The 14,086-nt window shown below is 43.4% G+C and overlaps 1 protein-coding gene across 14 annotated transcripts in view; it reads right to left on the bottom strand.

The window, feature by feature from the left end:
- Positions 1-1,395: 1,395 nt before the first annotated feature.
- Positions 1,396-14,086, bottom strand: part of LRRCC1 (leucine rich repeat and coiled-coil centrosomal protein 1) — a 34,005-nt gene continuing 21,314 nt past the window's right edge. For 6 of the 14 annotated variants that reach the window (XM_080646638.1, XM_080646637.1, XM_080646641.1 and 3 more), the window contains 8 exons: positions 13,359-13,560; positions 12,483-12,668; positions 11,496-11,670; positions 10,540-10,703; positions 7,834-8,042; positions 7,604-7,741; positions 5,436-5,571; positions 1,396-1,897 (listed from right to left, as the gene is read on the bottom strand). In XM_080646638.1, the coding sequence (XP_080502764.1) occupies positions 1,775-1,897; positions 5,436-5,571; positions 7,604-7,741; positions 7,834-8,042; positions 10,540-10,703; positions 11,496-11,670; positions 12,483-12,668; positions 13,359-13,560 (1,333 nt within the window). In that variant the 3' untranslated portion in view covers positions 1,396-1,774. Of the gene's footprint in view, positions 1,898-4,247; positions 5,572-7,603; positions 7,742-7,833; positions 8,043-10,539; positions 10,704-11,495; positions 11,707-12,482; positions 12,669-13,358; positions 13,561-14,086 lie in introns of all 14 variants that reach the window. The other 8 variants (XM_080646632.1, XM_080646639.1, XM_080646640.1 and 5 more) reach the window with 4 other exon arrangements.

Raw genomic sequence — 14,086 nt, 5'->3', positions numbered from 1 at the left:
AGTGTTAAAACTGCCTTACATAATTTCCATTTAAAGAAAAACATACCTCATCCCATAAAAATTTACCTACACTTGTTTCCAGTATTCTTTATTTCTTCCAGGGGATTTGAGTGACTGATATCATTTCCTTTCAGCCTTTCTTTTCAATTAGTTTGGCTAGCAATACATTTTCTGTCTTTATTTTGAAGGATAGTTTTGCTGGATATTCCTGTCTTCCTAGACTTCAAATATGTCATTCTCTGCCTTCTGGCTGCCACTGTTTCTCATGAGAAGTCAACTGTTAGTCATACTGCTCCTTTATCTGAGATAAACCATATTTTCTTGTTTTCAAGATTTTCTCAATAGTTTGACTATAAAGTGTCTATGTGTTTCTCTTCATGTTTATCCTAGGTCTTATGGAAGTTCTTGGATCTGTAAGTTGATCTTTTTCATCAAACTTAGGGAGTGTTTAGCGGTTATTCTCCCAAATATTTCTATGCTCTCCCCTCTCCAACTCCCATTACACCATGGTATGTTCAATGCTGTCCCACAGATGTCAGTGTGAAGCTTGCCTAAAATGAAACATGGACCTCTCTTTTAGAAGCATTTATATTTTTTCTTATTCCATTTAACTTTTAAAAAGTCTCTGGCTATTACTTTAAAAGCATAGTATTATATTCTCTTTCAAAAACAGTGAGGATAGTACTTAGGTTTTTGTTTTATATACACAGGAACATAAAAGATGACAAAAGGTATCCTATATAATAAAAGAGTAATATGCAAATTAACCATCACTCCGCTACACCCACAAGCCAATCAGGAGCAAGTATGCAAATTAACCCAACCAAGATGGCGGTTGATTTGCATATCCAGGAGTAGAGCGAAGACTGAAGACAGTGTAGAAGGAAGCCAAGCATTGCAGAAGGGAGCAAAGCTGCAGAGAAGCAAGCAAGTGGTGTTGCAGAGAAGGGAGGGAAGCAGGCGGGGCGGGGGAGAAGGGAGGGAAGTAGGTGAGGCAGGGGGAGGAGGGAGGGAAGCAGACCGCCACAGGAAGCCCTATTGCAGGAATCTTCCTGCAACGGGCCTCTAGAACAGTAATAAATGACTAGATGAAATGAAACCTGTTTCCAGTTGCAAAATAATAATTTTCATACATACAGTGACTAAAAAGGGAAATGAAAAAATGAGGATGGAGCAGTAGTGTTCCTCTGGAACAGACAATGTTTATAAACTTTAAATGTAATCTTTAATGAGTCATATGCATTATAAAAAAGGGGTCATTATGGATGAGGAAGTGGCAACATGCTTTCTTTTGAGTGCCACATCTCTGACCATACAGATCTCAGGTACTTTTTGGCTCTTCGTATGAGCATTTTGAAAGAATGGAGCTACATAAACTAAAGGACAACCAAGAAATATAATTAATTCTTCATCAATACAATAAGGCAATGACAACTATTAAAATAATTTCCCTAATATAGTCAAAGGCTAATCTTAAATTCCATTTACATATTTATAGGCAAAGTGTAATTACCAAAGAATGGATAGCACAGAAAAAGTGTCTTAAGTCTAGTTATTTTGATAAGTTTTTCTAATACACATAATTATCAACAATTTATTATAAAAACCTACATATACAATTAAATACTTTTTCAAAAGTCTTTTAAAATATAATCAGGATGAAATATGTAGAAAGAGACATTTCAAAGTCATAGCAGTTACTACTGTTACAATATTTAATCATTTTTACAATTGGTCTGCTGGTCCATTTCAATTGAATTCGTTCTCAGAACCATCACAAGACTTGATGAATTTCGTTTAGAGCAAAAGCAAGATGCTTAATTTTTGCTTCCAGTGCTTTTTTGTTCTTGCAGTTTTCTTGCAGAAGTCCACGCATTTCTTCTTCAACTTGATGAACCTAAATCAAATATAAATTTTACTTTTAAATTTCTTAAACAGAATTATTTTTAAAATGCATTCTGAAAGAAAAAAGTCAAAAATTTATTCTTGTGCATTTTGCGATATTTATATAAAGCAGAAAGTAAAGGAAACTTATTCAAATACTAATTGGGAAAACAATGTTTATGCTGTAGACAAAGTACTTACATGTATAGTATCTATTTCTCACAGGTTCTGGTGATGGACACATGGTGATTTATTTAGACTCTATTTTAGAGCTTAGACAATTTGTTGAAGGCCATGCAGCTTCTCAGTAGCACATGTGGGCAGAAACAGTCTTCTGGCTCCATCTCTGCACTGTCCTGTGCTGCTGAGTGCTGAATCATGAATCCCTCTGGCTCCATCTCTGCACTGTCCTGTGCTGCTATGAGTGCTAAGTCATGAATCCCTCTGGCTCCATCTCTGCAGTCTTGTGCTGCCATGAGTGCTGAATCGTGCATTCACCTTAAACACTAGACCCTTACGGACTTTCAAACTTGACATAACTTCCCTTCCCAATGATAATCTACTATAGTTCCAGCAGCATTTCTACAGTTGCTGTTGGTGGTTATAAATTGCCATCTTTGCCCAGTTGGTGTGGCTTAGCGGTTAAGCATCGACCCAGGAACCAAGAGGTCACCGATTTGATTCCCAGTTAGAGCACATGCCTGGGGTTACGATCCCCAGTAGGGGCTGTGCAGGAGGTAGTGATCGAGGATGCTTCTCTCTATCCTCCTTCCCCTCTCTCTAAAAATCAATAAAAACTTATTTTTAAAAAAGTGTTTGAAAAAAATTGCCATGTTTTTGAGGGGTCATTTAATCAGTAGAGTTCTGTGAATTCCCCACGTCCCGCGTGGTTCAGGGTTCGGGCTCTGGAAGAGGGCCGCACGCAAATTAAAGAGATGAGACAAGAAACAATAATTTGGAAATACTGGGGGACCAGGCGGGAGCCCAGCTCAAGAGGAACGACTCCACTTGGGCACCGGCCTTGCCACCTTTTTATTCAGTTTGGGACACACCTATAGCCCTTAGGCAGGCAGTTTCCAGAAACAGGCAGACTATCTTATCCGTAAGGATTCACATGACTGTCTGGTGGGGAAGTTCCTTCAGCTACCATGGTCTCCACTAAACTGTGGGTGTACAGCCCTGACCTTTGCCAGAGCTCAAAGGTCCCCAGCCTTCCGGGTTCCTTGTCCACACCTCTCTGCTAGTGAAGACAATGGGCGGCTTCCCGCCGAGTTCTCTGTAACTGATACTATTAATTTCTGCTTGAAACTCTCTCTTCTATGATACAGCTCTCCCAAAAGGAGTATCACTATGCCCAGCCCTCTTCCTAATCTCTAGATTAATATAAATCTTTCTAATATAGATTTCCTACTCTTTCTCCCCCAGAAAATTAATATTTCTCCTAATTTAAATTATCATTTCTCTGTGATACCTCACATTTTTTTTTTTTTTTTGATTGTCACATGTAAGTTCTGGTACCATTTATTTAACTCCTCAACAGATCTATCCTTTTAATTTTATGTCGTATCGGTGGGCGGTCTAAAACAGAACTCGCACTTTCCTTTCAGCCAAGTAAGGGCCTATCCTGATACTTGACTTGGTACCTGATGTACCTTGCCAAACACTCAGCGGATCTTAAATAAAACATCTGAAAAGTCTGTTGATTTGACATGAAATATAGAACTAAGTTCTGAACAAGTCGTACTTCCTTATTCATTGTGATGATTTTCAAAGCCCTCATCCGTCTCTCTTCACAGACTCCCGAGAGTCATGTCCACTAATCACACAACCCTGACTACAATGACACAGAGGATTCCTGTCACTTTCTCTGGCTGGGCTCTTTCTAGCTGCTGATTTCTGAGTCTCCCATTGTACAGAAGAGAGTCTCCCCCTCTCTGTGGGGATACGTCCCCAGACCCTGAAACCACCGATAGAACCAAACTTCCTGTATGTTACGGTTTTCCTGCACACACATATCTATGATAAAGCTTAATTTATAAAATAGGCACAGCAAGAGATTAACAACAAAATAGAGTGTGCAATAGACTATAATAAAAGTCATGTGATCTCCCAGAACATCTCACTGCACGGCACCGACCCTCTGTTCCCGAGACGAGGTAAGCTGATACACTGCCGCACCTGCCCCTGGATCTGCAGCCACCCCTCACTTGCAGTGAATGGCCTGGTTTCAGGGGTCCCTGCTGAAGTCCTCACACAGGCTCAGTGCTTTTTGAGCAGCATGCTGCCATCCATTGGAACACGTTTTCTGTCCGTGTCTTCCACCCACAAATTTAAAGCCTTTTCCATCTTATCTAAGCACTTACCACGCTCTGAGGCTGTTACTTTTGCAGTTTGAGGTACAACAGCAAAACTAGCAGGAATTTCCTTTTCCTTCTTCCCAATTTCACGATAGAAGATTCGCTCTCACTGTAGATTTTAGCAACCTCAGCATACGATTTTTTTTCTTTCCTTATTAAGTCCAGAATGTTCACCTTTCCACTTAAAGGAAGCGCTTTATGGCTTCTCTTTGGCATGTCCGAGTTGCCAGCATCACTACCTCTTGCGCTTTGGGGCCGTTATCAAGTAAAATAAATGTTACTTGAACACAAGCACTGCGATACCACGACAGTCGATCTGATCACCAAGGTGGCTACCGAATGACTAACGGGTGGGAGCACATGCAGCAAGGAGGCACTGGACAACGGGACGATTCCCGTCCGGGGCAGGACAGGGAGGGCGGATTTCATCACGCAACTCAGAATGGTGTGCAATTTAAAACCTATGAATTATTTTTGGAATTTTCTATTTAATATTTCGGACAATTGAATGCATATAACCAAAACCTCAGAAAACAAAACGGCGTGTGTGTGTGTGTGTGTGGGGGGGGGGGGGGGGGGGGAGAGGCTATTGTACCTGTTTCCTATTACCACTTCAAAATCAGGGAAAAATGGAATTTCACAACTGTCCCCTCAGTTAGCAGATCTCAACAGAGGGGGTCACATCAGAATCACCGGTTGAGTTTGAAAAACACCAGGGTCTGACCCCAAACTGTGAATGAAAATTTCAGGGGAAAGCTCATGCATGTGTATTATTAAAAGCTCCTTTGTCAATGATGGTAATATGACAAACGTGATAGTCCTGAGCCCTACTTAATGATAAAAGACTACTTTTCGAGAACTTTCCTAAGGTAATGATGACTTGTGTTTAATATACTCACTCCTCACCCTGCTCATGTGCAGGAAGGGGCTTCGCTATGAGACTGGTTAGGGAGATGGTGACTTTTACTCGGAGATCACAGAGCAGGTCCACACCAGGATCACTCATAACCTCGGTTTCACTGCAATTATATTCTACAACCTGCCAACATTATGACCTGGATTCATGATAATTTTGGCAACATTCTTCATATCTATTTGGTCATTAAATCATGCTGCCTTTTCTCTTTATCAGTCTCAATTTATTTAGCTGTAACAATTCAATAATGATAATCAAGTGCAATTTACTGATAATACCTTTAAATTTGCAGAATCAATATATTTTTGCTTTTCATTTTCCAGATGTATTATTTCAGCGTGATGGGCTTCAACAATTGCCTCCACTTGTTTTTTAAAGGCATCATCCATATAATAAAGCTTTTCCACAGCATCCCTGAAACAGAAGACAAGACCCGCATCTTGGTGTGTATAAAAGTTAGGATGCTTTTTCTTCAGAGATGGCAGCTCTCACATTCATATTTCAATGGGTACACAGTAGCAAAGGGCTCTCCATCTCCGGAACTCCAGCTACAAGCAGCTCGCCCTCCAGCAGAATCAGCCAGCAGCACAGGGCAGGGACCCTCACGCCCATTTGTGAGTCTCGCCTCTGAGCTCCTGCTCTGGTCTCCAGCCCTGCGTCTGTGGGAGAGGACTGGAAGTGCCTTCCCAGGGGCTGCACCTCCTCCAGGGATGTGCAGTGTGACACTTATCTGAAGCGTATACTATAGGCAGGTTTACATTTATACATAGACTAGAGGCCCAGTGCACAAAAATCATGCACTGGGGCGGCGGGGGAGGGGGGGGGTCCCTCAGCCTGGCCTGCGCCCTTCGCAGTCCAGGACCCCTTGAGGGATGTCCGCCTGCTCAGGCCGAAGCCGGCAGTCAAACATCCCTCTTGCAGTCTGGGACCCCTCACTCCTTACTGCCCTCCTGCAGCAGAGGCTGCTGCGCTTGCCAGCCATGAACAGCACTCCCCCTGTGGGAGCGCACTGACCACCAGGGGGCAGCTCCTGCATTGAGTGTCTGCCCCCTGGTGGTCAGTGTGCATCATAGCAACTGGTTGTTCCACCATTTGGTTGATTTGCATATTAGGGTTTTATTATATAGGAGGATGTGTCTGACTTCCCTGTGCTAATGCTTAACAGATAATACCCTAGGTCAGTGGTCAGCAAACTGCAGCTCGCGAGCCACATGCGACTCTTTGGCCCCTTGAGTGTGGCTCTTCCACAAAATACCACGGCCTGGGCGAGTCTGTTTTGAAGAAGTGGCGTTAGAAGAAGTTTGAGTTTAAAAAATTTGGCTCTCAAAAGAAATTTCAATTGTTGTACTGTTGGTATTTGGCTCTGTTGACTAATGAGTTTGCCGACCACTGTCCTAGGTTAATAAAAACATTAGTGTTCACAAAAGTTTAGTACTAATTGTTTCTTAGAGGCGAAACACCACTTCCTTTATATTAAACTAGAGGCCCAGTGCATGAAATTCGTGCACGGGTAGGGTCCCTAGTGGCTGCTGGCTGCCGGCCAGGGCCTCCCTTCCCCCAGCTGCCTGCTGCCACTGCCCCCTGGTGGTCAGCGTATGTCTAACTCCCGGTCGGTCGAACTCCTGCCCGTGGGGACAATTTGCATATTAGTCCTTTTATTATATAGGATATGAGTGACTTTGTTTAAAAAGTCCACAATGAACACTTTTCTGCTATTGGTTCTGAGCCGAGGACCCTGGATATCTGTGAAAGCACAGTGCAACAGGGCTATGAGCAGATGCTGCTGTCAGTCAAATCTTTCTGCAGAGGATAACACCACCTTCAATCTTAGGGAGTGAAAACACCAGGAGACCTGGAATGCAGTTTCCATTATGGGAGTCTGTGCATAATGTCTATACCTCTCTATCTCGACAGGAACTAAACTGCGCTACATAGTTTCAAGGCTGTCAGCTTTATAAACTATTGTAACAGGCCTAGTTACAGTTCACAGGTAAAACCTGCATTTTCCTCTAGAGCACTTACAAAACCCACACAAGTGGCCCCAGGAACAGCTTCCTCCCCCTTTGAAATGAGCTCTGGCTTCTCTGGCCCAGAGCCCCAGACAGCTTACTCCTTGGAGGGCCATACGCAACAGCCAAACACACTGGCTGCTTTCAGGAAGACAGCATGAAACAATAAGCGCAGTAATAAGACCAATATACGTACAGTAATTACCATGTGTCAGGACTGCACTTCCGCACACACACACAGACAACAGACATAGACTTAAAGCTCACAACCATGGAAGAGGGACTCATACCTTCTTTATAGAAGGAATAATGGAATGGAAATCAAATATTTGGCAAATAACTTCATCCAATATGATTTTAGCTTCCCCTCATCTTTCCTCCCATCTGGCCCCTCCCCATTCCCAGAGGGCCCCGGTGCCTGAGGACTTCATGCTTACTTTTGTAGTTCAACACTTTGGTCTCTTTCCGCTTTCAGCTTCCTTTCCTTGTTCTCAAATTTCTCCTTCACTTCCTTTACTTGCATTTCCAGATTACTGAGGAGCTCCCCTTTATCATGCCACTTCTGATTAAGGGTACTGACAGGAGAAGAGGGAATGTTAGGGACAGAATTGGTCAGACAAGTTATTAAGCCACAGTTTACTTCTCAGCAGGAAACACCAAAGAATACCTGTAAGCTTTTCTAATTTCTTCAAGTTCTAATTCCTTTACTTGCAACTGCTGTTTTAGTTTTGCTTTTCTTTCATTGTGTCTTTCTAGTTTCTCAATTATGTCATCCAGTTGCGAAGATTTTTCGTCAAGTTGTTCTTGAGTACATTTCTGTATTTCACAGACGTTTTCTTGTAATATTTTGATTTGTTCCTCTCTTTCCTGTAAACACTTCAAGAAAATAATAAGTACTTCATTAATCCTAGATGTCTCATTTCCTAATTAAATAGGTATGGTTTTAAATTATTTTAAGAACTACAAAAATGAATTCAAAGTTCAATAAGTGTTTTAGAAAAGATATACAGACTATTGTTTAGGGGCTATTAAGAGGGAAAATTTCTGTCCTACTCACACTTTTTATTTCAGTAAGTTAGTGATTACTAACCACACAGAGAGTAGGAGGAAAGGAGAAAGCAGCACAACAGGAATTTAATTACGTCATTTTGCATTTGAATGAATATGTTCTCAGGGCAGAAAGAAAGAAAACTCTAGGTGCCTGACAGGGATACAGCAAAGACTGATGCTCACTGGATTAAACCATTTCTACTGCGCACACACTTTAAATAATGTCCGATTTCATTACTGAAATGTCACGTGCAAACAGACCTCACATCCCCCAGACTGAGGTGGACTTTTACTGTGTCTTCTGTGCTGTGAGTCAGGCACCAGGAGGGTCGGTTAACCCGCCTGAGGCGTGTGCAATGTCTGCAGGTCCCGCACCAGCACTGGGCTGCGGGTGCGAGTGTGGAAGAGGGTCTTATTCTTGCCCCAATTCTCCCTGCCCCACTTGCCTCTCATTCCTCTTGGGAAGAAGATGGAGGCAAACAAATGCTGGACAAGCCTCATTGAGGGGGATTCTCCGGGTCATACAGAACGTGGTGCAGCCCCTCAGGGTGTGACATAGCTAAGGACTCTAAGCAAAGGCAGTCAGGTAGTCCTAACGTCCACATAAGCCATGAGCTGTTTATTTCTCCCACGACTCCCTGGAGTACGTAGGTGTGGGCAGCCTTGACACACATTATCAAGAACCCACAGAAGCCATGAAAGATTCTTATGAAATACCCCTCTTAACAATCAGAATGGCACTGCAGCACTGGGGTCTCGTGATCCAGGTATACTGAAAAGTACCAAATAACACGAGGAAGCAGCATTTTAAAGAATTTCAAACTTCCAGTCAGAAGCTAATTAGAGAACCTACTCAGGTGAAACATCAAACTCCAAAATTTGCATTTTAAGTCATTGCCCCTTAAGTTATCAGTTAGGTGACTTTACTGCTGAAGAAGCTCTGCCCAGCTACCTCCGTATGTCCTCAGGTTGAGGAGGCACCAGTCTGACTGTGTGGTTAAGTCAAACACAATGACCGACTATACCAAATATCATCTGCTTTGCCTTGTGAAATTTAAGTGCAAACAACTAGTCTTTCTGAATTTTATTTACCTTATTCAAAAGACAATAGCTTGGCTAGATTTTTAAAACAAGAAAAACAGCTTACTGCTAAAACATCTCAGTACCTATCAGTGCAACTTGGTATGTATGAAAGATATATTTGAAATACTGGATATACTGAGACCACAGTTTCAATTGAGAGAACACCAATATCACTGTTCAAGAATACAATTCAAGTAGCCACACTCACATCTAGCTATGGAGAAAGCAACATGGGAGTGAACAGGGTTTTTCATTTTCTGTACTTGATGAAATTAAGAAGTTTCTTAAATATGACTAAGGAAAAAAAATAAAATATTAAGTGGTTATAAATTCTCTAAAGATTGAGTTCCTAACTTTATGGGTGATAATCCCATTTACAAGTTTCTTTAAAAACACCTTTTCACCCAGCTGGTGTGGCTCAGTGGTTGAGTGTCAACCCATGAACTAGGAGGTCATGGTTTGATTCCTGGGCGGGGCACATGCCCAGGTTGTGGGCTCAGTCCCCCATAGGGGGTGTGCAGGAGGCAGCCTATCAATGATTCTCTCTCATCATTGATGTTTCTATCTCTTCCTCTCCCTTCCTCTCTCTGAATTCAATAAAAATATATTTAAAAAATAAAAACTCCATTTTCAGTTATTTTTACACTTTAAGAAGAAAATTTTGGAATTTAAGTTTGCTTTAGTGCTCAAGACAATCTTCAGAAAATTTCTCTGGGAAGTTTCCACATATTGAAATAAGTGATTCTGTTAGCATTCTCTCAGGTGGGCCCAAGGAGGAAGAGGGTGGGTACAACTGGCACACGGTGGCCTTGGGACAGGCATGAATCCTGCAATCCAGTCATAGACCTTTACCCAGAGGAGAGTAGGTTTGTCATAAGTTTGAGAAGTGAGAGCAATATTGAGAGATGAAGCAATGCTTGAAAGGACATTTTAAACATATACAACGTTCCTTTTCTTGTGGTTCCTAACCTCCATCAACACTGTTCTAGTTATTCCAAAGGGCAACAAGAACATTCTTTATACAACTTTGAAGTAGATGTAATTTCAAGTCAATACATGAATGCCACATATCACTTTTAAAAGCAAAGGGGGAAATATTGCAAAAGGAAACACATGATAACCTGTCTTAAATTCCACAACAGCTGGGACTCACACAGACAAAACATTTACTGGATACTCTGATCCACAGATTCTCAAACCTGCCATATGCTGTCTTCCCAAAATAAAATGCCAAACTTACAGCTTTTAATTTTCCGATGGTCTCGGTTTGGTCCTCTATGATTTTGCACTTAATCCGCAGCGTGTCACTGTCTTGCTCATTCGTCTTCCGCAGAGACTCGTTCTCTTTGCATAAACTTTCGATCTGCGCTTCCAGTTTCCCGCGATCCTGGGCCAGACAAGATCCTGGGAAGCAAGCACCACCAGAGGCAAACTTTAGGAGACTGGAGGATTTGTCTTTTATGGACATCGAATTTCACAATGTATAACATGAGAACCAAGGAAAGCTGGCTAAAGAAAGGAGAGCTACAACAGCACACAGTATGAAGAGGAAAGGGCCAGAAACGAAAGGCATTTCAGCCCTGTGCTGTTTGAAACCTTAAGCCACAATCGGAGAACAAGTGACAGGCGGTCCCATCTAACCGGTCAGGACATGGCACACGAACGGCCAGACCACGCGCGATACGATACCCCATGTGGAATGACAGGCGAGCCACCTCCGTTAGAGCCCGCGCCCACGGAGCGAATGTGGTGCCCTACAGCCACCTCCACTGGGCAGGTTTCGAGTGGAACGGACTGAGGCAGGTTAGCCTAAGCAGACGGTGGTTTTCATCCACGCACCACTGGCATTTCTCCGTGTGTGACAAGATAACTGTTAGCAACATTTAGAAAAGAACTGAATGCTGCATCTGTACGAAATCATGTAAAATTACTGTGTGAGGAGAAATGTTTTCAACAACTTAATTCAGCGGCAGCACGAGAAAGACAGGCCTGGTGAGAAAAGTAACCCTGTTACACCAGCAGGAGGAAAGCCAACCAGGACTCAGAGCGGCAACTGGTACAGTAAGCCACTTCCTGTTTCCAGGAGGTGGTGGACGGGGCCTGACCCTGGGTCTTGGGGCAGGGAAGCCCTTCCTATATGCAGATTTGCTCCTTTAGAAAAAGGGGCCGTTTCCCTTTGAAATGTGGGAATTTTACCCTGTTGTGCCAGCTCCTGGCCCCACACTTTTCTCTCTGTCCTGAGACCGTAAATCAGCGACTCCTTGGCCGCGAGCTCGGCAATCAGCTGGACTTTCTCGTGCTTGAGCAGCTCGATCTGGATGCTCTTCTGCTTGTCGTCTTCGATCAGGAGTTCAAGGGTGCTGATCTGATTCTGTACACTCCCCAGACAGGGGAAAACGCAACGCAGCTGTTATACGTCAATACTCCTATTGCTACTTTTTCACATTTTATAGTAAGAAACATGCTATTTAAGCAAACACCAAGTAAATGTTCCTCAATTTTACATCAGAAGAAGTTTTAGTTTTATTAACTAAAGATAAATGGTCAGAAAATGAAGTAAAATATAAGAGGCCACTCCTTCAAACACTCTGAATTTTATTCTAACACCCTAAGAGCAACCACACTTGTAATACTCAGAGTTTCTCAGCATTTATATCAGTAGCCAGAGCAGTGGTCGCCAACCTTTCAGGCCTCACGGACCACCAGTGGTCCGCAGACTACCAGTTGGTGACCGCTGGCCCAGAGGTCACTTGCAGAAAGGAAGTTCTCTTGGCAAAATATCCCTAATGTTTAAAATGGCAACAACAGAAATTAATTTAGATTATGTGTGGGTATGTCTAAAAAACCACTACTACAAAAGTTAGTACCAGCAACCCACATGCTATTTCCCAAACCTCAACAATTTGAGCATCACCGTCACAACTTCTTCTCTCACTGTGCAACTGTGTACTAGCTACTTAGTAGTTTCCTAGTTAACTCACTCATTATACTTAAACACTCTCTTAGGTATGCAGTACACTCTGGGAAATCAGTGAACCTCCCAGTTCTATTACTTTTCATACATGTCAAGCACATAATTAGTATTATTAAAAGTTCAACATCGTGCACTTCTAAAATCATTGCAGGCACTTGGGGAAAGGACATAACAAACAGAAAGGAGAATACCGTGCTACAACGACTTACCTGCAAGTTTGTTGCTGTTTCGTGTTTCAGTTTAGAGACTTCTGCAAGCTTTGTCTTTTGCTCCTTCACCATGCAGGCCAGATCTTTAATTAAAGAGGAAGACTCGTTTTCTTTCCGTTGAGCCCAAACAAGAGCATGCTTGCTCTTTGCTAACTCAGTTGCAACACTTTCAAAACCATCTTTAACCTATATTTCAAAATTGCATTATAAATAGCAGTTCTCCAAATATTTAGAAAATATTTGTTTCTGGCAACAACTTATTTCTTTCACGTTTATTTAAATATATATTTTTTATTGATTTCAAAAAGGGAGAGGGAAAAAGGGATAGAAACATCAATGGTGAGAATCATTGATCGGCTGCCTCCTGCATACCCCCTACTGGGGATCAAGCCTGGAACCTGGGCATGTGCCCTTGACGGGAATCGAACCCTGGACCCTTTAGTTCGTAGGTCGACACTCTATCCACGGAGCCAAACTGGCTAGGGCCCTTCTTTCATGTTTAGAATCTCAGAGGTTTAGCAAAACAATGTAATCACAGTACTCAGTGTGCTGTGTGGCACACGGAGCACGGCTGCACTCAACACGTGGCCGAGGCCGAAGCCGGGGTCCGGCTGCAATCTTGCCCTACAGCCACAGGGAGAACCCAGGTGTCCCCACGCTCCGCACCTGACCACCACCACCTGACTGGGCTTTGGCAACAGCATGGAGAGCAGTGGTTATCTCAGGGCAGACGCTACGACTCTAGGAATTCAAGTGATCTGCTTAAGGCCATATAGCCAACACGTCCACAGAGCTACAACTCTAAAGTGGGGTCCTCTTATCACCCCATATCTGGCTGGTTCTGTTTTCAATAGGAACCTATATGCCAATTCTTACATCTTTAAATCTTCTGGCTTCGAGAGTTAAAGCAATACGAAATTCATTCTCTAAATCCAGGTACTGCTGACTTAATGTGTCGATTTTTTCTTGGTATCCTTTGATCTCTTGCTCATGCTTTACCTCTTCTTTTGCCACTTCCTTGGCTATGGCTTCTTGGAACTCAGCATCACTAAAAAATGCCCTTGTTTCAAGTTCTTTCCTGGAATGAAAAACAAACAACAATCACAGGATGCTGTTCCCCTGGAAAGAAAAACTTTGAAGTTTACTAAATACTAGAGGCCCAGTGCACGAAATTCATGCAAGGGGCTCGGCCCTCGCAGCCCCGGCAGGCCCTCGCAGCCCCAGCTTTGTCCGGAAGGTTGTCCGATGGTCGTTCTGCTGTTTGGTCTAATTAGCATATTAGCTCTGTATTATATAGGACTAGAGACCCTTTGCACAAATTCATGTATGCGTGGGGTCCAGCCAGCCCGGCCCCAATCAGGGTGGATCGGGGCCGGGCCTGATGGGAGGAGACGGTGAGAGGTTGGCGGGCCAGCCCGCCCCAATCAGGGCCCAATCAGGGCCGGGCCAGCAAGGAAGAGGGGCCGCAGGCAATTGGTCAGCGGGCCCTGCCCCCGATTGGGATGCGGGGCCGATTGGGGGTCAGCAGCCAGGGGAGGGGCCGTGGGAGGTTGACCGGCCGGCCCTGCCCCTGATTGGAGGGGGCTGATCGTGGGTGGAGCTGG

The sequence above is a fragment of the Plecotus auritus genome, assembly GCF_963455305.1.
Source record: "Plecotus auritus genome assembly, chromosome: 11".
NCBI classification, from domain to species: Eukaryota; Metazoa; Chordata; class Mammalia; order Chiroptera; family Vespertilionidae; genus Plecotus; species Plecotus auritus.
This window is presented reverse-complemented; position numbering and strand designations above follow the sequence as displayed.